At 38.9% G+C, this 25029-nt stretch overlaps 1 protein-coding gene and 1 long non-coding RNA gene across 2 annotated transcripts in view; one reads left to right on the top strand and one right to left on the bottom strand.

Moving 5' to 3' along the window:
- Nucleotides 1-25029, bottom strand: part of LOC116626079 — a 92636-nt gene that overhangs the window by 10906 nt on the left and 56701 nt on the right. The window contains exons 3-4 of the mRNA XM_032395218.1: nucleotides 7922-8051; nucleotides 7546-7633 (exon numbers count right to left, since the gene is read on the bottom strand). Of these exons, the coding sequence (XP_032251109.1) occupies nucleotides 7546-7633; nucleotides 7922-8051 (218 nt within the window). The remainder of the gene's footprint in view (nucleotides 1-7545; nucleotides 7634-7921; nucleotides 8052-25029) is intronic.
- Nucleotides 8062-20069, top strand: LOC116644893. Its single transcript, XR_004301843.1, has 3 exons — nucleotides 8062-8231; nucleotides 9899-9984; nucleotides 19064-20069. It is a non-coding gene; the product is annotated as an uncharacterized LOC116644893 (long non-coding RNA).

The raw sequence follows: 25029 nt of genomic DNA, 5'->3' as shown, positions 1-25029 counted from the left end.
TGTTACTGTTACAACATACATCTTTAATATTGAAACTGGGAAAAATAAAGCTGTCCTTAATCATTCTTTATTAATAGGATCTGCAGAAATACAGCAAGACGACATGAGTCCTAGAGATTGAGGTGAGGTTTCTGATGAGTTTACACCTAAACTGGAATTATATGCTGATGATTGCTGGAAATGTATCAAAACTTCAGTAATATGTTTAATGTACATTCGTTAGCTCATCAAAACTTTAGCTTTCTAAATCAAATATGGTTGAAATGTTATCCTAAGATGAAGTTACTAACTTGAAGATGCAAATTATAACAAAATACATAGCCATGAAATGTATTTTTTCATGTCAATGCTTATAGACAACAGTCAGCTTACACCTGACCGTGACTTAACTAGACATGCTATATAGGTCATTCTAAACATGTTAGTGTATATTTAGGTTTTGAGAAAGGTATTTGATATGTAGAAGAAGATTTAATGATCTTTATGAATAAAATTTGAATGATTATTCAGTTCAGAAAAGGGAAAGAATCAATAATGAGGAAGAGAAAAAAAGTATGGCCACAAAATACTTCTGGACAGCCTTACTGAAAGCAAGATAATAGACTGTGTGCTGTTCCAGCAGCCTGAACCATCACTGCCTGAAGAAAGAGAAGCCAGAAGGGAGAGACAGAGTGAACAGAAGGTAGGTGAACAGAACAATGTGTTCTTAAAAATATAGCTTAAATTGGATTCAGGGAAAAGAGAGCAAGGAATCAAAGAGAGAACCAAGGTTTCAAGCCTTGGTGACTGGGTAGAAAAGTAACACTGTTGGCTGAGATAGGGTGAAAGATATTTAGGATAGAATGAGAGTTTATTTTATATACCTTATGTTTGGGGGCTAATGAGATATCATTATCAGTGGGCATTTAACATGTTGAAGGGAAGAGAGAGATCTGGGATTTGTTTCAAGAAGTATTTATGAGAATGAGAGAGGGGAGGGACGAGAAGGAGCCAGGACAGAATGATGGAGACCACTCGCATTCAGAGGTAGAAGGAAACAGATGGGCATTAAAGGAGAGAGAAGAGTAGTCAGAGAGAGAGAAGGTGAATCAAGGTAGTGAATTGCAGACACCAAAAGAGGAGGGCAAAATCAAATGTGCCATGTGCTGGAAGAAGGGTCAACAAAGATATGGACCCCCTCCCCAAAATATGTTAGGAGACATCAGATTTTAAGACATTAAGTAATGAGCTGAATGCTGAGAAAGTAAACTCAAAAAATGCATTATATTGGTAATTTTTTGAGATGATTGTGAAGATAGGATAACAATATTATTCCATATTTTTATTCCACTTCAAAATCATAAAGTCCTTCCACATATATTCTCTCTTTTGATGATATCTCAAGGGGATAGTCCTGTAGGTAGATGTGTAGAGAAAGATGCAGTGGAGAGGGGTAATTGAAGATGTAACTAGAAGTTGGAGTATTGGATGGAGTTAGTTTCTTAGGGAGGTAAAAGAGGAAAGAATTCAGTGCTGGAGAGAGTAGTGGGTAATGATGTGGGAAACAAAGGCAGAAGGAAGTGTAGATAAAATTAAATGTCCATATAACCTGCAGCCCATTGACAAATACTTGAGGCAGGCAGAGTATAATGTCTTAATATTAATGCCCTGCCAGAGGGAAAAACAACCTTAGTTTGACAATAGCAAGGCTTCCTGTATCCTGTGTCTCCTTTAGCACACGAAAATCCTTTTAGAACTTCCTTTATCTTTAATTCCCCCAACCCCAAAGTATATAATCAGTTATTCCTCATAATCCCGGGGCAGCAGAGGGGAGCAGAAGGCAGCGGGGGCAGCAGCAGCTCCTTCTGCCCACAGGTCCTGTCCTTGTGCTTTAATAAAACCACCATTTTGCACCAAAGACGTCTCAAGAATTCTTTCTTGGCCGTGGGCTCCAGACCCCACCAAACCTCGCCTATTTATTCCGAAAACTACATCAGGTAAGAGACACCATTTTGAGGTAAAACTAGTTAAGAAAAATTCATGACTAAAAAGACCTGAAAGTAATCAAGGTAACCTTGAATCAAGGGCCCAGCCGACAGGAGAAATGTCAAACAAGTGGGGAAATGCTGATGTTGGCATAAAAAGTCAAAACACTGGATCCGCACCCAGTCGTGAGCTCTCCAGATCTCTAATATAATACCATGTCCACCCACGAATGTAACGGTGAGTGGACACTGAAGTACTGGAGCTAAGAGCAAACGGTTCAATGTCTTTTTTTCTTTTTTTTTTAAGATGTATTTATTTATTTGAGGGAGAGAGGCGGGGGAGGGGCAGAGGGAGAGAATCTTCAAGCAGACTCCCTGCTGAGCGTGGAGCCCAACGCGGGGCTCAATCCCAGGACCCTGAGATCATGACCTGAGCCAAAATCAAGAGTTGGACGCTTGAACGACTGAGTCACCCAGGCACCCCAATAGTTCAATGTCTTAAATAACCCCAGCAGAGATTTTAAGAGAAGTTCCTCCACTACAGAAATCAATTTATAAGTCTGCTTTGAGTTCCCACCCCCAGGCCACTCTACAGGAAGCAAAAGCATTAAGCAAGCTGTTAGCATAGTGCATTCCTCCAGGACTTTTTCATACAACAGGATGTCTGCCTGTGTCAGCCTCCAATCACCCTCTTTAGAGAGTTCTGCTTTTTCTAAGACAGTACCCAAGTGTTTATAACTTTCTCCATTAAAAGGCATGCACGTTAAGAAATAAATTTAAGTTTGTACTCTATGAGCTAATACATTGGGATATTACCCCATCTTCCTGGCTTGGTGTTTGGTTTGGGAAGGAGTATGCAACCTCTGTTGCATACTGATCCAACAGTAAGTCATTCTTGCGATTGTTTACAGGCTGGAGCCAAAGGGGAAGAAATCTTCTTTCTTTGCTAGTAAAAGGGCTGCTAGGATGAGATGAGAAACCAAAGCTACTAGGAGCCATGCTTCCCATGGCACGGAGAAAGCTATCTGCAAAGAGAACCAGAAACACGAGTCAGAAATAGAGAGTATAAGCCCTAAAAGCATTCCTGACACTGAATCCAGCCATCTCCAGGACCAGTTCCCTACATCCTGTGTTTGGGTTACACCAGCCCATAAATTCTCCTTTTTGTGTGGGCAAGTTGGGAGTTTGCCATTTGCAACCCAAAGTACCCCAACTTGTGCACAGAATACCTTATACTTACAAGGTGCTCAATAAATAGATATTGATCATCTGGTTGCTTCAGTATTACTGATTTTTCTATACATTTTGCTTCTGCACTTTTTTTGTGCCCTATAACCTCTCTCTCAGTGAGGCTTGATTAAAGGTAAGGCTGCAATTTTCTGGTAATTACGGGGAATAACCCGAAGCTGGCCAAGGCCATTTAATATGTCTGTGTTTCAGTTTCCTAATCTGTAAAATATGGCAAATAATAATAGCAGCTATTTATTTAGCATCTACTATATTCCAAGTACTGGCCTAATGCTTAATATGCATTATTCTAGTTCCTATAGCAACTTTGTAACACATGCCTAATGATCCTCATTTTATAGATGGGGAAGCTGAGATGCAATGAGCTTAAATGAATTGACCAACGTCATACAGCTTGAGTGACAGAATTCTGATTCACATCTAGGTTTGCCTGAGCCTGTGCTCTTTCCAATGTCCCATGATGCCCTACTTATTCAAAAAGTTTTTGTGTGTGTAATAAGATAATGCAGGTACAATTGCTCTAAAAATAAAAAGAGATCAGAAATCGTTCTCTAATTGACAATAAAAAATGTGGAAGTGGGCCCAAATATTAACGAGGAAGATTTAGTTTTAGGACATTCTGACTACCCCAATTATGGCATTAGAAACAGTAACTGAAAAATAAATGATGAATCTCATATAAACGAGAAATTTTATGAAAAGAGAAAGTACAGCCAACATTCTGTTCCATTTCTGAAGCCTCAATAAAATTCCAAAAGACATAAGTAAGTAAGCTTTGCTAAGCTAGGGAGACATTTCTAATTTTCCTCATTGAACCATCAATATGGAGGCCCTGGCATTTCCTTTGTGGCCCTGTTAATGAAGTTCCTTGTAAACTATGAACACTTTCACGTAAAGATCTGGATGGCAATATCAGTGGTATTTAAAATGAACAAACGTTTAGTCATGATGTCTACATACCATTAAAGTATATGCAAATCCTATTTTTGTAGAAGTTTAACTGAAAGAAGGCAAAGACCAAGTCTATATGTTAAATGACCTTTTGTAGTAAAACATTTGTGTTCCTCAAGCTATAACTATTTCAAACAAGGACCTTTTGTAGTAAAACACATGTGTTCCTCAAGGTATAACTTTTTTATATATAACTATTTCAAACAACTTCAAGGAAACCACACTGTGAACTATCTGTTTTATGTCCATTTTCTTCATTAGACTGTGAATACTTTGGGCATAGAAATTGTGTCTTACTCATCTTCTTATCTCTAGAATCTAGTATAGTGAAATTTTGCATAGGTTGGTTGGCATAGGACCTTTGGGGGTTCTGGGAACTTTAGCCTGCATGGACCTCTTCCTCCATAAAAAATATTAAAAATATTATATTTTATGACCATGTTGGTAAAAAGATGAATATATTAGTATTATACATTTAAACATTCTCTTTGACCTAAAATTTCTTTTTTTTTTTTCCTTCTGACTTTAAAAGAAATTAAAACAGGGGAGCCTGGGTGGCTCAGTCAGTTAAGCATCTGCCTTTGTATTGGGTCATGATTCCAGGGTCCTGGGATCCAGCCCTGCCATCTGGCTCCCTGCTCAGCTGGGAGTCTGTTTCTTCCTCTGCCCCTCCCCCGGCTCATGTTCTCTCTCTCAAATAAATAAATAAAATCTTTAAAAAAATAAAATAAAATAAAAAATTAAAACATTTGCACAGGCCCCTAAAAGTAATGTGGGCTCCAGGTGCTACGCCTATCCTGCATATGGATAAGTCAGTCCTATTATGCGTTACATACAATTTTGTTGAATGAATGAAATGAATAAATGATTTAAAATTAATATTTATCTGGTGGTAGTGATTCTTAAAGCTTCTATTTTGGAGTAATTTTCAGTTTAAAATATTTTCAAAAAGCAACTAATTAATAAAAATATCAAAATATACTAATATTCATTTAATCTGAAGCCAACTGTTGAAATGTACTACTGTAAAAAAAGTAAAAACCCAAAGCAGCATAGAAGCACATCAAAGTAGCAAAATAAATATTCAAAAATAATATCAGACATTGTTATGATTTGAACAAATGCAGCACACCTCTTAAATAATGAAATTTAAATATTTTCTTTTTTAAACTCTAACATTCCAAGAACGTCAGTTCATAAGGTAGATACTTAAAAAACGTGGAGCCACATGATTATTGACTATAATAATTGAGTTAAACACGTTCCCCAAATGCTAGACCTGCTGCTGCCTTCCACAACATTGCTTTTGGAACTCAGCATTTCTTCTGTTGTTTTCAGAGACATCTTTTTTAAATGGGAAATTGATTGATGAAATCTTAGCCATGAATAAGTGCTAATGCATACAATAAATTAAAATGCTGTCATTTTATAAGAAAGGTTTATTGGCTAACTGTGCTATTTCTTCTAGTAACTCAAAGTCTAGTGTTTAATTTACAGAATGAAATGCGGAAATCAATTATTCAGTTCATAGAATGACAAAACTGCTTCTCAAAGTTATGTTTTGGGATGCAACCAGACTGACTTAGTCACTGACTTAAAACACAGAGTGTCATATCTGACAGTTTTTCCCACTTCAAAATGTATCGAACAATGTTCAAACTATGAGGAAGCACTTTTGCATTGTCTGGTCAGTGCTGTGTGCAAATTAATATCTGTATAATAATTCAGATTCACCCTTCCAAAAAGCATATCATACATATAAAGTGGTACTGGTATTTATGGGATGGACATTTACCAGAATTGCTCTTAAAGGCTACATAATAAAAGTGCATTAAAGCTGCCTAAATTAATTAACCATAGATACTGAAATGGATTCAGCTAATGGATTCTGCCTCTCCAGAGAGTGCCTCTTTTAATAATAAAACAACAGCAAAAAAACACACTTTTCCTCCCTGTTTTCATAACATGTAGCCAGCCATCTGAACAAGAGCAGGAGGGGGAGTAGGACTGCTCACACCATCCCTGAGCCAGCAAGAGGGAGAGGTCATCTAGTGATCAGACACTCTTGCTTCTCCTCTCCAAGGGCAAATGGGCTGCCTCAGCAGCTGTCACATCCTGCTCCCCTTCGAAACAGGAAACCAGTCTAGAGTTTCACACTTACCTTCTGCCTTGTGTTACCAAACTGGCAGTCTTGCCAGATCCTTGAAAATGCCCATTATATATGAAGGTGGTGAAGGTTTTGAGGGACTGGTAAATAGGAGGGCATTTATGTTTGGGACAGGGCACTACCTGGCTCAGCTATCTGCCATCGATTGTAAGGTTGCAAGAGAGAGAGGTGAAAGAAGCATAGAAGAGTGGAAGACACACAAGGTCATTTGGCCCATCTCATGCCAGTAGGCAGAATCACATCCCCAAGTACCGCTGAACCAATAAAGGGTCTTGTAATGAGACTGCTAGTTACCCAATGGCAAATAACGAGGAGCTTCACCAAAGATCTAGGTTGTGAACTCACAAATCACGGTTATTCAACTTGCTTTTCAATCAGACAAGCCCCTATTTTCCCTATGTTTCCCACACCATGTCCTCCTTTGGCCCCCTTATTGCTCATTAGCAGTTCCAGCAGAGGGCAGGCAGGGGAAAGGAGAAGAGACATATGTTAGAGCAAATGATCTAGAGTCTTCTGAACATGTTAAGGCAAATTTTCTCAATTACTAAGAGCAACAATGGTCTTTTTGTCCAAATGTTGTTGTTGTTGTTGTTGCTTTCTGTCCTTCTGTCTATATAAGGTATTATTGTCAGTTTTCAGGTCTCCTCTCTCAAGGAATTTACAGTCTGGTTTGGGAAGGCAAAATGAAGACACATGAAATAGTGAGAAAGCCATGCTCTAAAGCCACCCTAAGCTATCTCAAGTAAAGTCATGGTTCCAAGAGAAGGAAGACAGGTCTTTGTGTGCTGAAGCTGGTGATAACATATATAGATTGAAAGTATAAACCGAAGTAAATAATTAGTGCAGAGAAGTGAGAATCAATGTCTATGCAAATGTAACTGTTGAAAATTCTCTGAACAGGCCTGGGTGACAGCCTCATGGAGAGGACTTGCAGGCATCCTGTTAGAATTTGGTTTATGTGGGACAGGTCTCATCCTATCTCGGCACCAGGCTCTTTGCAGTGATCAGCCAAAGTGAGGGGACTGGTTGGCATGCAGGATCAGTTGGCATTCCTGGAGGAAAAATATTCAGTATCTTTCCAAATCATTCATTAAGGTCTGTGTGACAGTGTCATGAGCAACTCGCTGTGGGGAGGTCTTCATCAGATAAACAGGACTGCAAAATTCAGAGCCAAGGAATGCGGGCTGGAGAGGCACTCCCAGCTCCAGCTGCTACCTGAACACCCAGGACTGGCTGAGAACCAAGGAGACATGCTGAAACCAGGAGCCTCGGCGACGAATGGCAATGTTACAGCCGCTTAATCCTGAAATGAAAAGTAATTGCTTCTGGCTTAAAGAATAAAGGAAAAACAAGATCAGCCTTGGCTGAATTACATTTTTTTCCAAAAACAACCATGCTGTAGATCAGGTTCTAAAACCTGCTTGGTATTTGAAAATGTGAGGAAATGGATGTTTTCTGTCAATATAATTTAAATCCATCCAGAAGTACTGATATATAAGAACACTTGAATGCAAATACATTTTGATTAACATGATTAAATCAAACGTGTTTACTTTCAGCTCTAAGGGATGACATCTAAAATTTAACTTACCTAAATATAATTTTAGAAAGTCGGCTTTCAAAATAGCTCTTTCTTTCTTTTCTTTCTTTTCTCTTTTGAAGGATTTTCTACTGAAAGTCTCAGCAGAAGATACCAGAGCTCCTTTTTTGTAAAGATGAAACTGCAAATGGAGAAATATGGAAGCAGGGGGAGGGAAAAGACATTTCAATACTTGTAATATATTCCCATGATGCAATTGTCTTCTCTATAGAAAAAAGAATTCATAAAAATTCATAAAGGAAGTGCTGCAAGTTTAAATTATTGTTAGAAGGATCGGAAGAGGACTTTAACCCACAACTGAGTAAGTAATATTCTTATTTTTACTTGTTTACCTCTCAAGGGGCTACAGAATGACAAATGTCAGATTTTCTGTATATAGAATTTTCATTTCCTCGAGAGCAAGAAGGCAAGGACAAAGAGTAAAAACACAGCAAGAGTGAGAACAAACGAATCTTGCCTTTCAAGTTTCAATTTTTAAATATATGTATTAACTTAAAATATTTGTGGCAGACGCACAATGATATAGAGAAAACTAATTAAAATACTTCTTGTTTCCTAGAGCCATATAAAATTGCCTACATAAACAGCAATTTCACATGGTTTCACCTAGTATCATAAGCCCCCACAGGAGTATCATCAACCAATAATAACCAGCAAGGAAGAAAACGCAGTTTGTCTCCCTGCTATCATTCTGTACAAACACTAATATTATAAAACAAATATGACACATGCTGTCTTCTTGCAGGTGCTAACATTGAGGACACTCCTCACAGAAAAACCGAGGCTATTCATGGTCATTATTCACAGCATGTATTTCTGCTTCATTAGTTCAAAACAAACAAACAAAATAATCCTTCTACCAGATGTTTTTTGGATACCACCGGTTTTTAAATTTTGTTTAACCTGAATCATGACACTGACAACTGTGTCCACTTTCACGCGAGCTCAAGCCGGTGGACGGCAGCAAGCCCAGCTACAGACCCAATAACTTGACACACGGTCATCACAAACATGAGGGCCTTTTTAAAATGAAAGGTGTCATACAGCTCATGAGGTAAGACAGCCATGAACAACACCGAGAATGCAAAGAATATCCACAGTCTATGAGGTGTGCTCTCTATGGGGATGTGACACACAGCCAGTGACCCCGAAAGCCACAATATTTCCAAAGATGAAGGACTAGGGTACTTAGGAACACTTTGAATTAAAAAAAAAAAAAAAAAAAAGCAGTCCTTTTTATATCAATACTCTGTCATTCTATGCCAGCATTCTATGCCAGGAAAGGGTACTGAGTGTGAAGATGGCCCCAATTTTCTTTTTTATGCTCAGCGTGATTCAGATATTAACAGGGTTTCTATTCCCATCATAGAGAAGCCTCCGACAAGCCTTCTATTCTTACAAAACATGAGAATGTCCAAAGGAAATATAAATTTAAAGTACAATGCAAACATATATTTTAACGGGGATGTTGAGGGAATTAGGAAGTGTATGGAATGTTGTTCACAGCAATTTTAACCCAAATATGTCACCAGCAGATTTAAGGCAGTTTCCGTTTTCTATGTAAAAAAATTAAAATTACAAAAGTGCAATCTCTCATGTCAAATATTATTAAATCATCAATGACACATTTTCTTCAAACCTCCTTACTCCAATACCAGATGACCTTGGGAGGAAGCAAAGGTCTTTCTTTGCCTAGGGATTTCAATTACAGACTCGCTCTTTAGTATTTGCATTTTGCTCTGGAATTACTGACAATTCAAATATAATTTTCAACATCCCCCTGGGTGAACTAACCACCAAGTGCCTCACAACTTGCTTTCTAAAAAGAAATCTATCTCTTCAAATTATACTTCATAAAAAGTGAAGCTTAATGAGATTTTAAAATACGGACTTAAAGGGGTTTATCCTCCTCATGACCTGGCAGTATTCACCCTCTCTTTGAAGCATCCTGCTCTCCTCTTTTTCTAGTGTGAATTTTGACGAAATTCTGAGGAAATAGCCAGTGGGACAGCAAAGGTGACTTTCCTGAAGGATTGCTTCACCCAACCCAGCAGGTAGGGGCTGAAAAGGACTTCACATACTTTCCAGGTGATTCATATGATGCACACTAAATTTGAGACACAATGGGTAGATAGCCCTTGTGAGGTGTTTGGCAGTGATAAAAGGAAACATTTATTAAATGCTTACCAAAAAGAGAAAAATATCAAGTATTAGAATTCTACTTGGCCCATGATCCAACCAAGGTAAGAGATTAAAAGCACTTATTTAAGGTCACAGAAATGGACCAGGCCCCAGTTTCCCTGATTCCCAGAAAACTGCAATGTCCACTGAGAACTTAACTCCATAATTAAGAGTGACACTCATTCAATAACAAGCAAGGAAAAACAAATTTCTATTGATCCACAGATCTACCATTTCCGTACTCTTCATTTTTCATGTTGATCTGAGTTCCCATCTGGTATCACTTCCTTCACCCCTGAAGACTTTAACATGTCTTAAAGTACATGTCTACTATCGACAAATTCTCTCAGCTTTTGTTTATTTGGCCATGTTTTTCTTTTTCATTCTTTCTCTCTTTCTTCCTCTCTCCCTTCTTTCGTCCTTGCCCTTGCTCTCATTCTTCTTATTCCCTTCATCTTTGAAGGATCTTTTCACTAGGTTTCTAATTCCAGGTTAACAGGTTTTATTTCTTTCAGCACTTTAAAGATGTTATTGCGTTGTCTTCTGGCTTGCAGAGAAGTCAGACGATTGCTCCCCTAAGGTCTTGTGCAGAATGAGGTTTTTCCCTCTGGCTGCTATTAAGATGTTTCTCTTCAGTCCTTGGTTTTCAGATATTTGACTATGATGTACCTGAAAGTGGTTTTCTTCATTTTTATCCTGCTTGTAGTTCGTTGAGCTTATAAAACTCATGGGTTAACAATTTTCATCAAATTTGGATTTTTTTCCAGCTATTTTTCTTGAAAAAAAAACCCAACATATATATATATATATATATATCCCAGTCACCCTCTCCTCTTCTTCTGGAACTCCAATTCACAAATGTCAGGCCACCTCATACTACCCTACAAGTCAATGAGACTCTGTTCATTTTTTTCTAGCCCTTTTTCTCTGTGTGTGCTTCAGTTTGCATAGTTTACGTTACCCTATCTTCGAGTTCACTATTTTTTTTCTTCTGTAGAATGCAATTTACTGTTAAGCCCATCTAGGGATTTTTTTCATTTCAGATATTTTTCAGTTCTAGAATTTCTAATTGGGTTTCTTTCATTGTTTCCAGTTCTCTAGTGAGACCTCTCCTCTACTCATGTGAGCCTTTATTTTCTTATAAATCCTCAAACACATTTATAAGAACTGTGTTAAAGTCCTTGCTTGTTATTTCCAACATCTCTGTCATCTCTGGTTATGTTCAATCCCTGAAGATGATACTGAAAGATCAATAAATAAAACCCAAATAACAACAAAACCACTAGTTCTGTCCAAGATCACACATGCTCAACTGCTGGAATCCCATGTCCCCGAATCCCTTCCTGTCACCTGGGAGAGAGTGAGGAGTCAAATGCCCTCTTCACTGCCACTTGCTTGGCACTGCACTCGTTCGTTGCCTCCTTCCCGATCCCTCATGGCTTAGCCCCGGCGGGAGGCGGCTTTACACGTCGGTACCTCTCTGAGATGTTGTTCTTTGGGTACCACCATTGCTCCCACCGGCCCCACTGCCATCTTGTGTTCAGTGCTGCAGCCACTGGCCCAGGGCTGCTCCAGGCCAGGCAGCTTTTCACCACAGCCCGGGCTGGCAGCATGTCTTGCTGCTTCTCCTCCGCGTGCTCCAAATGATGGCCCTGCCTCTCCTGCTTCCTACTGCCTCTCTCTGCATAGCTGTGGAGAAGCCCCCAAGGAGCTGCCCCCTGCCTGCCCTTGTCCCCTGAGCTCGGGTCTGTTCCTCCTCCAGCCAGATTTTCTCACCATCTACAGCTACTGGTCAGAGGATGGATTTCCCCCTGGTGGTAGCTCTTGCTGAACAAAGATTCACTAAATTGCTAAGTATTTGCTAAGAACTTGTTATGTGTACAGAATCCTATTTGCTTGTCAAGCGAGAAGCAAAAAGAACTAAACAAACACACAAATGAATGATTTAAAGCCAAATATTATGTTTTGATAAGAGTCCTCTGTTGTAAAAAGTTGAAATCTACTGAACTCTATAAATGTTCATTAGTCTGTCTGTAAATTTCATCAATCGATTTGACAAATATCTACCGAGAACATGAAATGTACCAGGTTCTGTTCCCAGTGCAAAAATATAAGATAGACAAGATACCCGATCTCATGGAGTTTAGAATAAACAAATAATACCAGTTACTAATAAATACAATATCAGATAGTGGAAATAATCTGGAGAAAATAAAGCAAGATAAATGGATAGAAACTAATGAGAGGAGAAAATATTGGATAGGGAGGTGAAGGAAGGTCTCTGAGAAAGTGACATCTGGGCTGAATGACATGAAGATCTAGGGAAAAGACAGTCCAGGCATGGGACAGCAAATTTATAGGAATGTAATGACTTACATAGTGAATGACAGGAAATGAGGTCAGACAGACAATCCAGCCCAGGTCAGGTAGCACTTTCAAAGCTATGGTAAGGAGTTTGTATTTTATTCTAAATACAGTGGGAAATGCTGGGAAATTTCAAAAGGGAATGACATTCTGTGATCACATTGTGAAAAGATCATTTTGGTGCTGTGTGAGGACTGATTGGAAGGTAGCAGGAATAGAAGAGCCCAAGACACGCTAGGAACTATCGTAACCTAAGTAAGAAATGATGGTTCTATAATGCCATGAAATAAATGTGTATTCTATTAGACAGTGCTCTCTGCTGATAGCCCATCATGCAGGATACTGGATCTACTATGTGACAAAAGTAGATGACAAGGTCAATGGCCTCAAAGACCTTTCTATAATTTAATGGAGCTGACACATAAAATTAAAAGAGAACAAAGGATGATACCTTGTTGGGGCAATAAAAAATTGGCAGAGGTTAGTAGGCTCTTGACAATAATCTCTGGCTAGAGTAAAATCTTCCGGGTCACCCTACCCTAAATCACCACAGTGTTACAGAAGAACCAAAGAAATCATCATCCAAACCTCGAATCATACTTACACAACCAAGCAAATATAACCATAATTGTCAACATTTACTGAGCACTTAGAATGTTCCAGGCACTGTGCTAATGTCTACATGAATCATTTGATTCCTCCAGACTAGGACTATAATAGTGATTATCATCCCCATTTTCTGGATTAAAAAAACATGGCTATTGGACACGGTAACTTGCCTAATGTTACACAGAGCTACAAGAATTAGAGCCCTGCCTAAAATCCTAATCAGTCTGACCCCAAATCCAAGCTTATAAAGATGAGGCTAATGTTTTCCAAAGTTGCCTGATAACAAGAATTATCTGTGACTGTTTTTACAGATAAAAATACCTGTACCCATCCCCCACTTCATGCCAGGCCCAAGTCAGAATCTCCAGGGAGGAGTCTGGGAAGCTGTTACCTTTAACAATGGCCTTCAAATGACTATTACTATCTTATTCTTAATAGTATAATTATTCTAATTATATAGCCTACACTGGAATAGGCCATACCCAACATAAAGAATAAACACACTATATAAAATAAAGGAAGAATCAAGACCAGTGGCATTTATCAGAGACTCCTTGGAAGAAGTTAAGTTTTCAGCTAGATTTTGAAAGGAATGCTAAATAAAAGAAAGCATTGCAGGAAAGAAAGGCATGAAACAGACAAAAAGGAGAGAATTGGGTGTGTAGGGCACTGATAAAAATTGATGTCCCAAGGAGAGGAGGTGACTTGATTCAGCACACACCCTGACACTCAGTTCTGTTTATAAGAATTCAAGCAGGTTTAGATTATTTGTAGGTTACCAAAGCTGCCTAGATCATTGGCCTGATCTTGGCCATTGTTGCCCTAGAAAGGCAATCCTTGAAACAAAACCCAATTATCATTCTCTTGGGTTAAAAGGTCAGAAAGAATCCTGTTTTTCAGAATTATTTCTTAAAAACTAAACATATTTACTTGACTTCCTACAATAGACAAATGATCCCAGAAGACAACCTTACTTGGAATATAATAATAATTTTTCTTTTATTGATATCATAGACAATCTTTTTTTTTAATATTTTATTTATTTATTTGACAGAGGGAGAGAGAGCACAAGCAGGGGGAGCGGCAGGCAGAGGGAGAGGGAGAAGCAGGCTCCCCACTGAGCAGGAAGCCTGATGCAGGGCTTGATCCCAGCACCCCAGAATCATGACCTGAGCTGAAGGCAGACTCTTGACTGACTGAGCCACCCAGGTGCCCCGACTCATAGACATTCTTAAGTACAATTCCAACGGGGTGCCATAGAAGCCATGTCCTAAATTCTTCTGCAGCATTACTTTTAACAGGCTGCAACTCAATCAACAGATGCTCATCAAATGCTGAAATACATCAGACTCCATGAGCAGCACTGGGGAGACAATAAGTAAAATGTGGCTCTTAATCATGGGAGTTCAGAACCCAGCGGGAGAAGACAGACGACCAAATATGTAATTCCATTACAAGTCCTAGAATGGAGGTTTGTACAAATGGTCAGGCACTCTACAGAGGGAGTGCTGGCTCTGCACGGGGGACTGAGGGAAGGTGAAGGGCCTTGCTTGCTAGGTTTTGGAGGTTTCACAGGATTTCAAGAGAGAAGGATGGAGCAAGTTCTGGAATACTGGAAGAATGACACAAAGGTCAGTATGAAAAAGCAAGCATTCAGTCATGGAGGAGTCACACACTTCAGCCCACAATTTTTTTTTTCAGTCTGCAGAGTGTTTTTTTTTTTTAAATTACTTGTCAGTGTTTAAAATGGGGAGAATTTGTATACAAACCTTTATTTTTGACTTACTGGAAATGCAAAGGTATAGGGGCATGTGGGTGGCTCCTTTGGTTGAGGGTCTGCCTTTGGCTAATGTCATGATCTCAGGGTCCTGGGATTGAGTCCTGCATCGGGCTCCCTGCCCAGTGGGGAGTCTGCTTCTCTCTGCCCCTCTGTTACTCCCCCTGCTCATTCTCTCTCTCTCAAATAAATAAAATCTTAAAAAAAAAAAAAAAAAGGGAAATGCAAAGATTTAGCAACACTGGGCCCACTTTCAACTGATCTTGAGTAATAGCTACACCCCTTTAGAGGGAGATCCTTCTCCCCAGCCCATCCCAGACCCCACACCCTCTATTGTTTTATTCCCAGCCTTCCCCATGGGCATTTGCGGTTGTGAACCCTGGCAGAGAACAGGTGATGAGGTGACAGGAGAAAGCTTTGAAAGAGAATGTGGTGTGACAAGTTTGGAGCCTTGCTTGCCAAGCGTTTTCAGATTTTACCATGTGGGTGAGGGGGAGAGTAAAGCAGGGTAGGAAAATGGTAAGAGCTGATTTTTAGGAGGTGGCCTTTGGCAGACGGCTTGCGGGGCATTTAGACTGAATATGGAAACTACTTAGGAAGCCACCACAATAGTTCAGGAAAGAGATAAGGACTTGTAGTAGAAGAGTGGTGATGAGGATGGAGGCAAGGGGCAGAGGCATAAAAGGAGTAGAGACATAAAAATGTTCCTAAATTGGTTTTGTTGGTTTTTCTTTAAGAGAGAGAAAGAGAGCACACATAAGTGTGTGGGGGGGGCTGCGGGGGAGGGGCAGAGGGAGAGAGAGAGAGAGAGAGAGAATCCTAAGCAGGGTCCATGCTCAGTGTGGAGTCTGACACGGGGCTTGATCTCACTACCCTGAGATCATGACCTGAGCTGAAACCAAGAGTCAGATGCTTAACTGACTGAGCCACCCAGGAACCCCTCAAATTATTGAAATAAAAATGTTTAAACATCTACAAAAATTGAAAGAATAGTACAATAAATACCAACCTCTACCCAGATTCAACCTCAACTCAACAACTGTTATCATTTTGACATATTTGCTTTATTTTTATACATGCACACATATACATGTGTGTGTATTTTGAAAGAAAGTTGTAGATGTCGTGACACTTCACACCTAAATATTAACACTCAAATATGCATCTCCTAAAAATAAGAATTTTCTTATATATCACCACAATGTCATTATCACATCTAAGAAAATTAATATTAGTTTCTTAATACCACATAATATGTCCTTTAACATATAGCTCATATGGAAATTTTCTCCAGTTGTCCCCAAAATGTTTAGCTGTTTTTATCAAGCCAAGGGTGAATCAAGATTCATATATTGTATTTTGTTGTTATGTCTCCTTAGTCTCTTTTAATCTAGAATAGTTCTTCCTACTCTTTTTCCTCTGATGATAATGACTTTTGGAAGAATCCAAAAAAGTTGTCTTATAGAGTATCTCACGTTAGGGATTCCTCTGTGGGTTTCCCTGTAATTTGGTTGTTCTGTGATTCCCTGTAATTCCTATATATTTAAGGTTAGGTCTAAAGGCTTAATTAGATTCAATTTAACACTTTTGGCAAGAATAGTTCATAAATGATTTTGTGAATTTCATCCACATCATGTCAGAAGGACACAATTCAAGGTTATCCCATATAACTGGTATAGTCAAAGTAGTGACTACCAGATTGTTCCTTTGCAACTGGTAAATCACCTGTGTGATGACACTTTGTCACTGTGTGAATATCCTGTTCTGCAATACTCTCTCACCAGTGATGATCTTGCTTGAATCAATTATTTCATTGGGGGTTGCAAAATAGTGACTTTCAAATATCATCACTCCTTCTTTGGCCTTGTTTTCTAAATATGAGTTTTCTCTCATCAACTAGGATGATATACAGTTCTTCCTAAGAAGGCCAGGTAAATATTTAGTTCTTTCCCTTTTACTATCAATTTCAGAGTAAGGATTTGTTACCTTTAATGATGCAAATGATTTTGTTTCTTCTTTCCATTACTTTTTTTGGGTATCACCACAGACTCAGACTCATAGATTTTTAAATATTAAACATTTTGCAATCAATTTGCTTCAAATTGTCCAAATCTGTCTAGTGGAAGCCCTTTAAAACTAGCTCTTAGGTCCTTTTAACATGCCCCTATAAATCACTGAGCACTTCCCGGTTTTAGGCATAACAAGATATCCTAAGCTCCACCTTGTAATTTCCCTGCTGAACAATTAGAATCAGCTATTTCTCCAAAGATCATTATTTTTTTTAGTATGTAATGATGAGTAGAAACCAAAATGTGGATTCTAGATGTGTTTATTGCTCAAGGGATGTCATTGCTTCTATATTCTTTTAGTAGACAGAGCTAGGATGGATAGATAGATACACATACATATGTATCTTTAATTCATAAGTCCATATTGATATTTTAAATTCAAATTTTAAATTCAAATATTAAACTATATTTTTATAGTTTATGAAATATAAAATTTTAAGTTCAAATTTAAACTATAATATTACAAGCATTTTCCTATTAGATGTTTTAAAGTACAAATGAACAGAAGTGGATAAGGAGTTGGATGTGTGAGGCAAGAAAAAGAAACAAGAAGGACTCCCTAAGTTCTTAGACTGAGAATCTGAGTCTGGATGGATGGCACTGCTGCTGCCATATTATCAAGATAGGAAGTAAGAAAAAATAGAAAAATTCCTGGGGTATGGGTGAGGGATGAGAAATCAGTTGTATATAGTTCAGTGTTTTATTATACTAGTTGTAAAATTAAATAATCTATTTAAGAACTGACACACACAGGTAAGTCAGTGATAAGGATTTTACATAGGTGTAGAAATTTAAGCTATATTCAAAGTATTGGTCAAGGGGCACCTGGATGGCTCAGTCGGTTAAGCGTCTGACTCGTGGTTTCAGCTCAGGTCATGAGCTCATGGGTTGTGGGATCAAGCCCCGTGTTGGGATCCACACTCAACGCAGAGTCTGGTTGGGATTCTCTCTCTCCTCTCCCTCTGCCCCTCCCCTACTTGAGTGCACCCTCTCTCAAATAAATAAATAAATCTTTAAAAAATAACCCCAGAACACAAAGTATCAGTCAATATTAATCTAACACTGGGTATTCTTCAAGCATCTGTGAACTGGATGAAGCTTGATACCTAAGTACAACTTATTAGGGCAATAAAATCAAGCTCAAGCAGAGGAGAAAAGAAATGTATAAAGGTAAGGAAATTCTGAGACGTAAAGGAGAAACCTTAAAACAACCCTAGATTTAAAATATGCTATATTAGTTTGCTAGGGCTGCCATAACAAAATACCGGAGATTGAGATTGGGTGCTTAAACAACAGAAATTTATTTTCTCATGGTCTGGAGGCTAGTAGTCCAAGAGCAAGGTGTTAACAGGTTTGTTTTCTTCTGAGTCCTCTCTCCTTGGCTTGCTGATGGCCACTTTCTCCCTGTACCCTCACATGGTTGCATGGTTGTTCATTCTTTCATCTGTGTTTGTGTGTCCTAATCTCTTCTTATGAGGACACTGGTCACATTGGAGTAGAGCCCATATGACCTCATTTTACCTTAATTACCTCTTTAAAGGCCCTATTTCCCAATATAGTCACATTCTGAGGTACTGGGGATTAGGACATCAAAATATTAATTTTAAGAGGACACAATTCAGTCCAGAACATATAGGACAGAAAAAAGCTATGTGATGGAATAAAGATACATGCTTGAGAAAGTCAGCAAGTCTTCTCTATGGCTAGGTCTCATTTCTGACTGGCCAAGGACAGTTTGGTAGCATTATTACTCCACAACAGCTTGAGCAAGTTTGAGATGATAATTACATGATGAACCACACATTCATCCACATTTCTATTGTCAACGATGAATATACAGAGAAAATTGGAGACAGAAGAATATATCCACCCTGTTTCCGCCAAGATTTTCTAGGCTTTGAACTTGAGTCATTATGCTTAGCTTCGCTCTCTGCCAGAGTGGGGGGGTGGCATTTAATCATTGCTTTTTCCTTCTCTTTCAGGACAAGTAGCTCTGTGCCAACTGACTCATCTGATACCAGCCTTAACTCTCACAAATGATATGGGAGCGGCAGGTTTCATCTATCTTAGAATAGGGAAAAGTAAAGAGGAAGTCAAGGTTTGCTTTTTTTGTTTGTTTGTTTGTTTTTTAAGGATGCTGGAAGATTGGCACTTTTACAGATGGGAAAAACAAAGGTGAAAGGAGGAGCTGGTGACTGACTTGATGACTTGCCTGGGGACCAGCTCAGCTAGTAAGGACACAGCCTTTTGACTCCTATCCCAGTGTTCTTTTTACTTCACCACAAAGTAAGTAGCTCTTTACTCTGGTTTAATTTTTTCTGTTTTAAAACATTCTTGGAAGTATTGCTTACGAATGATTTGAAATGCCAAAGAACATTCTGGATAGTGGTTAAGAATCCAGACTGGTCAAACAAGCCTGTGTTTGAACCTCAGCTTTATCATTCACTACTCTATAGCTTTGAGCAGGTTGTCTAACTGCTTAAAGCCTCAATTTCCTCAATAGTGGAATGGGGATAATAATAGCACCTACCTCACAGAATGGCCCTTGAGGACTTGAACCCATTTACCAAAAAATCGGTAGTGTTAGGCACATGGTAAGTGTTAATAAGAGATGCTATTATTCATTAGCATTCCCTAACATCTATCAGAATTCAAAATTTCCATTCTGGTTTCCTAGGCAAAAATGAAGCAAAAATAAATAAGTAAACAAACGAACATCATTGTTAGACATGTTTCCATTTCACAGCCAAGAGGATGTTTATTACAATGCCTTGGGATCGAGCAGTTGAGCACCAGGGCAAAAAACAAGCATCAACAATTGAGTCAAGTTTCACAACTTTGAAGATAAAAAATCACAGCCTAAGGAGAAAACCAAAATCTCCAAGGCAGCAGAGTTCTGAGACAAAAGAAAAAGCCTGGGAAAAAAAGAAAAGGTGCTATCATGTCTGTAAGCTCAACAAAAGCATTGGTACAAGCCAAGAGTGACAGAGACCACTTTCCAGATCAAAGAATGGAATTAAGATGCCCAAAGAAAATAAAAGTCATCTTCAGCGAGAAAGACTTCTTGTTTTTCAGAGCCTAGGATCTCTTAATGTGAACAGTGTGAAGAGCTTTGTTCTCATGTAGAGTCACACAAGGAACTGACCTTTAAATCCTGATGGGTCCTGCTGCGGTGACTCCCATAAAACACCAGCTAGTCACACGGCCCACACACTTGAACAGGTTGCTGTGTTAATTTTCTTTAATCAGTAATTTTTTCCCAGAAGTTGGCTTCCAGGACCCTGCTGGGAAGCCTGTCAGTCAAAAATTAATGAAACGCTATTACTATTTTCAAGTATCTAATTATGCACAAGGGAAAAATCTAGTCTCAGTTGAAGTAATAGAGCATTTTAAAATAGATCAGTAGCCCAAGAGATACCTACTAAAAAGGCTATTTATTTTTGTCAGACTTTATTGCCTCAAAGGCCAAAGCAAGACCCAGAAATAAAAGCACAAAATGAATTTATCCACAATGCACATAAAGAAGAAAGAGCCAGAGGGACTCTTCTGGAAGAGATATCTATAGGTTCTCTGCTTAAAATGAAGGAGAAAGACACTTTCAGTTATGTGGTCACTTCAGTTCTTTGCTTTGCTGAAATGGTCACTGATGAGCCAGATCCTTTCGTATTTTTTGTTCACTCTTTTCCTGCTAATTTCAGTTCTTGTATAAGAGCTGCACTGGGAACATTCTGCAAGGCAATTAGGCAGAATTTATAAAAATATTTAATATGATTATCTTTTGACCCAATAATTTCACATTTAGGAAGTCTTCCTACAGAAATTCTAACTAAAGTGTTTGAAAATATAGATATGAGAAAATTGGGGTACCCAGCTGGCTCAGTCAGTAGAGCATATGACTCTTGATCTCAGGGTCATGAGTTCAAGTCCCACGTTAGGAGTAGAGCTTACTTAGATATGAGGATATCTACTATCCCATTGTCTAACATACTGTAAACTGAAAGCAATCTAAATGCCCATTAATATGGACTGGTTAAATTAATAATGGTTTGGCTATACGCACACCCTGGAGTCAGACCACCTGAGTTGAGTTCCCATTTCACCACAACTTATTAGTTGTGGCCTTTTGTATTTATCTTCTATTGCTGCCATAATAAATTGCCACAATTTTAGAGGTGTAAAACAACACAAATTTATTATCTTATAGTTTGATAGGTCAGAATTCCGGTATGGGTCTCACTGGGCTAAAACTGATGTGTTGGTAGTGCTGGTGTCCTTCTTATAGAGTCTAGGAGGGAATCCCTTTCCTTGCTCATGCAGGTATTGGCAAAATTCAGTCCCACCCACGTGGTTGTAGGACTGAGGTCTCTGTTTCCTTGCTTGCCGTTAGCTGAGGCCTGCCCTTAGCTCCTAGACTCTTCTTGCTGGTCTTTGCATATAGATGCCTACATCTCAAAAACAGCAACAGAGCATGGAATCTTCATGCTGCCATCTCTCTAACGCCCCTCCTACTGTCATCACATCTCTCTCTAACTCAACCGAGAAAGGTTCCACTGTTAGGGACGCAAGGAATTTAACTGCGCCCACCCGACAGTCCAGATGGACCTCCCCATCTCAAGGTCTTACCCTTAATCACATTTGCAAAGTCCATTTTGCCATGTAAGGTAACACATTTTTGGTTCCAGGGATTTAGACATCTTTGGGGGCCATTATTTTACCTATCACTTCTCTCTAAGCCTCAGATTCCTCATCTCCAAAATGGAGTTTCTTCCACCCATGGTTCTTGTAAACTACAGATGAGACAGACTCTTGGCACATAGAAATCACTCAGCAAATGTTAGCTGTCACCACCACTGTTATGTAGCCACTAAAAAAATAGGAGACAGAACCATATTACTGATATAGAAAGATGTTCAAAAGATATATTTGAGAATAATCAGCTATAGAAAAATGTGTACAATATAGCCACTCTTTTAAAGAAGAAGGAAAAAAGATAAACAATTGTTAATTGTACTTATATAGGGGAAAAACGGATGGATACCAAAAGAAGTTTACAAAAGGGATACCAACTATATCTGTAATACTTTCTTTCTAACAAAAAGAAAACATCTGAGACATATATGTGACAGGATATTTGCCTTTTTTTTTTTTTAAGTAATCTCTATGCCCAGCGCGGTGCTTGAACTTACAACCTCAAGATCAAGAGTTGCACGCTCCACTGACTGAGCCAGCTAGGCACCCCAGGATATTTGCCTTTTAAGGTTCTGGCTTGTTACAGTCTGTACTTTTCTGTGTATATAAAATGTTTAAAAGTTTTTTAAAGAATGCATGGAGAAGTCAGAAAATAGGGATGCTGTCCTGATGGTACATGTATTTTGGGTTCTAGAAAAATAATCTAAAGTTTTAGAGGTAAACATAAAATTAGGGCAGACAGATGAAAATGTATTTCCACTTTCTGTCCATCAGTTAAGGTTAACACCTATTGAACAATGGAACAGTTAAGGATGATATGGTTTGAAAATGCCCAAAATACGTATGAAAATATTTAAGAAGACTTAAGCAAAAACATGTATACAAATTTAATACAGTCCATAATGTCAAGAAACAAAGAATTGGAATAGTGGTTACATTTTGTAGAGAAATTTAATTTTGAGACAGATTCTGAAGGAGAGGTTCAGAAATTTCTTTTCTTTTCGTTTTGTGAGAGAACGTGCATGTGCACAAGAGTGGTGTGGGGGAGGGGCAAAGGGAGAGGGAGAGAGAGACTCTTAAGCAGGCTCTATGCCCAGGAAGGACTGATGCAGGGCTTGATCTCACGACCCTGAGATCATGACCTGAGCCGAAACCAAGAGTGAGATACTTAACCGACAGCCACCCAGGCGCCCCCAGAAATTTCTAAGAAGGAGCAATTCAAATAGGAAACTGGACTATGATGAGTCACAAAGAAGGGGCCTTGTCAGCAGACTGCAGGGAGGAGTAGTAGATTAAGGTGGCTGGAGCAGAATTTCCTTCTCCAAGTTCTGAAGAGTCATGAAAACAGATACCGGTATTTACATGAACATATGCACAGAAAAATGTCAACAGACAATTAAATAGAAGATTTAGGCCACCAGCAAAACCGACTCGACATCACAGATTTACATTGACTGTGACAATTACCGTCTTCCCTATATTCCCTATATTTGCTGGAGCCATGGTAAAAATGTAAAGTGTGAAGCTGATATTTGTGAACTGCTTTGAAAAAGAAAAGGGGAATGCTGATGGAGACCATGAGTTAGCCTCCCTTCATTCTCTGTTGGAAGTGTTAGAATTATCTCTCTAGGGTTAGATATAATTATTGAATAGATTAACATGGACAAATATCCTCCCCCCCAAAAAGGACAATCTATTTTGAAAATATCCCATTTAATGCTATCAAAATATTCTAATATTGGGCTAAATTCACCTTTCTGCCTTCAAATTAATTTGAGTGAAAGGCTCACCCTAATTTCTGTTGGGGGGTTGTAGATGGCTATGACCACTAACAGAAAATTTGAGTCAGTCCAGATTTGTGGCTTCCAGCACAGAGGGCGCCCTATGGCCCATCTGGTCAATCACCAGGTCCTCCTGCCCGCCTCATTATCACTGCTCACATCCTGATTCCCACCACTGTTGTTCCAGATGTAGCCTCACCTCCGTTTGCCCACATACTGGGGCAGCTTCCCCAGAGTCTGCCCACCATACTGTGGCCAGAGTGAATACTCTCTCTCTCTCTCTGCCAACTTGAACAGATTCGTGCCATGCTTAAAGTTGGCCTCGCAGTGGGAATGCCTCACTGTTGTCTCTGTGAGTTGTGAGTTGGGTCACAGGCCATGTCTTACTGATAATAAAGCCCCAAAGATTCCAATGATGCAGTTGTCTTAGCCCTTGTCTAGAATGCCTTCCCCATCGCTCAATCACTGGCTCTGTTGCCTGGCAGACTCCTGTTCCTGCAGGTCTCAGCTCAGATGCTTTCTCCTGCATGAATCCATAGTTTTAACTTCCCCAGCTGGCTCATATCCTTCTCCTAAAGCCTTGCTGGGCTTTGTGTAGACTTTCACATGACTTGTCTTGTTTGATTGCAATTATTTATTAAGCTCCTTGAAGACAGGGACCACATCTTAGTTTTTTTTTTTTTTTAATTTTTAAGATTTATTTATTTACTTGAGAGAGAGAGAACAAGAGCACAAGTGGGGGGGGGCAGGGAGAGAAAGAATCTCAAGCAGACTCCCCATTGAGCATGGAGGCTGACTTGGGGCCCAATCTCACCACCCTGAGATCATGACCTGAGCCAAAACCAAGAGTCAGATGCTCAACCAACTGAGCCACCCAGATGCCCCTAGTTTTTTTTACATAGTCAGTAAATAGCAGCTTCTAGTACATTCATTATAGGCACACAGTGAACATTAATGGATGTTGAATGAAAAAATTAATACTACCACTGATATGGGGTAAAGAGTTTCCCCAATTAATTAGATCAACATTTTCCCCCCTTTCCTGCTATATGTGGCAGCAGGGGAAAAACCTTTCTTCCTAATTATGTCAAAAACACTGTCCCATGAAGTCTTTGCATTTTGAGAATAAAGGCTGAAAGAAATTTTTATCCTTTATAACATTAAAGGCCTTGATTATTGGCAAAGAGAGGACACCAGATTCATTAGAAGCAATTCTTTCTCTGTTCCTGTAACTAATTACAGATGAGTAATTTAAAAAAATTAGTATCCATAAAGATCGACCGCAAACCAATAAGGATGATGAGTTGAATCATAAGAATTCCATGCTATTTATATCTCCCCACACACAGTGCATTTATTCTAAGTGGAAAAGTACAAATATTGGGATAAAAACATTTAAACTACAGAAACAAGAAATTCCAAGTGCTAATCCTGCCTAAAGGGCAGAATTTAATTCTGTGCTATGCTACTGTATATAGGATTAAGAGGCGTGGTTAACCAAACATTTGAGAACAAGCAATTACCACTGAATCTATCACATATTTGTCTCACACATAATTTATACAATAAGCCCACAGTGGGTAAAAATAAAATGCTGTTTGCAACATTTTTTTTCCAGCCACAAATTTT

This window comes from Phoca vitulina, unplaced genomic scaffold (genome assembly GCF_004348235.1).
Source record: "Phoca vitulina isolate PV1807 unplaced genomic scaffold, GSC_HSeal_1.0 scaffold2, whole genome shotgun sequence".
Lineage (NCBI taxonomy): Eukaryota > Metazoa > Chordata > Mammalia > Carnivora > Phocidae > Phoca > Phoca vitulina.
This window is presented reverse-complemented; position numbering and strand designations above follow the sequence as displayed.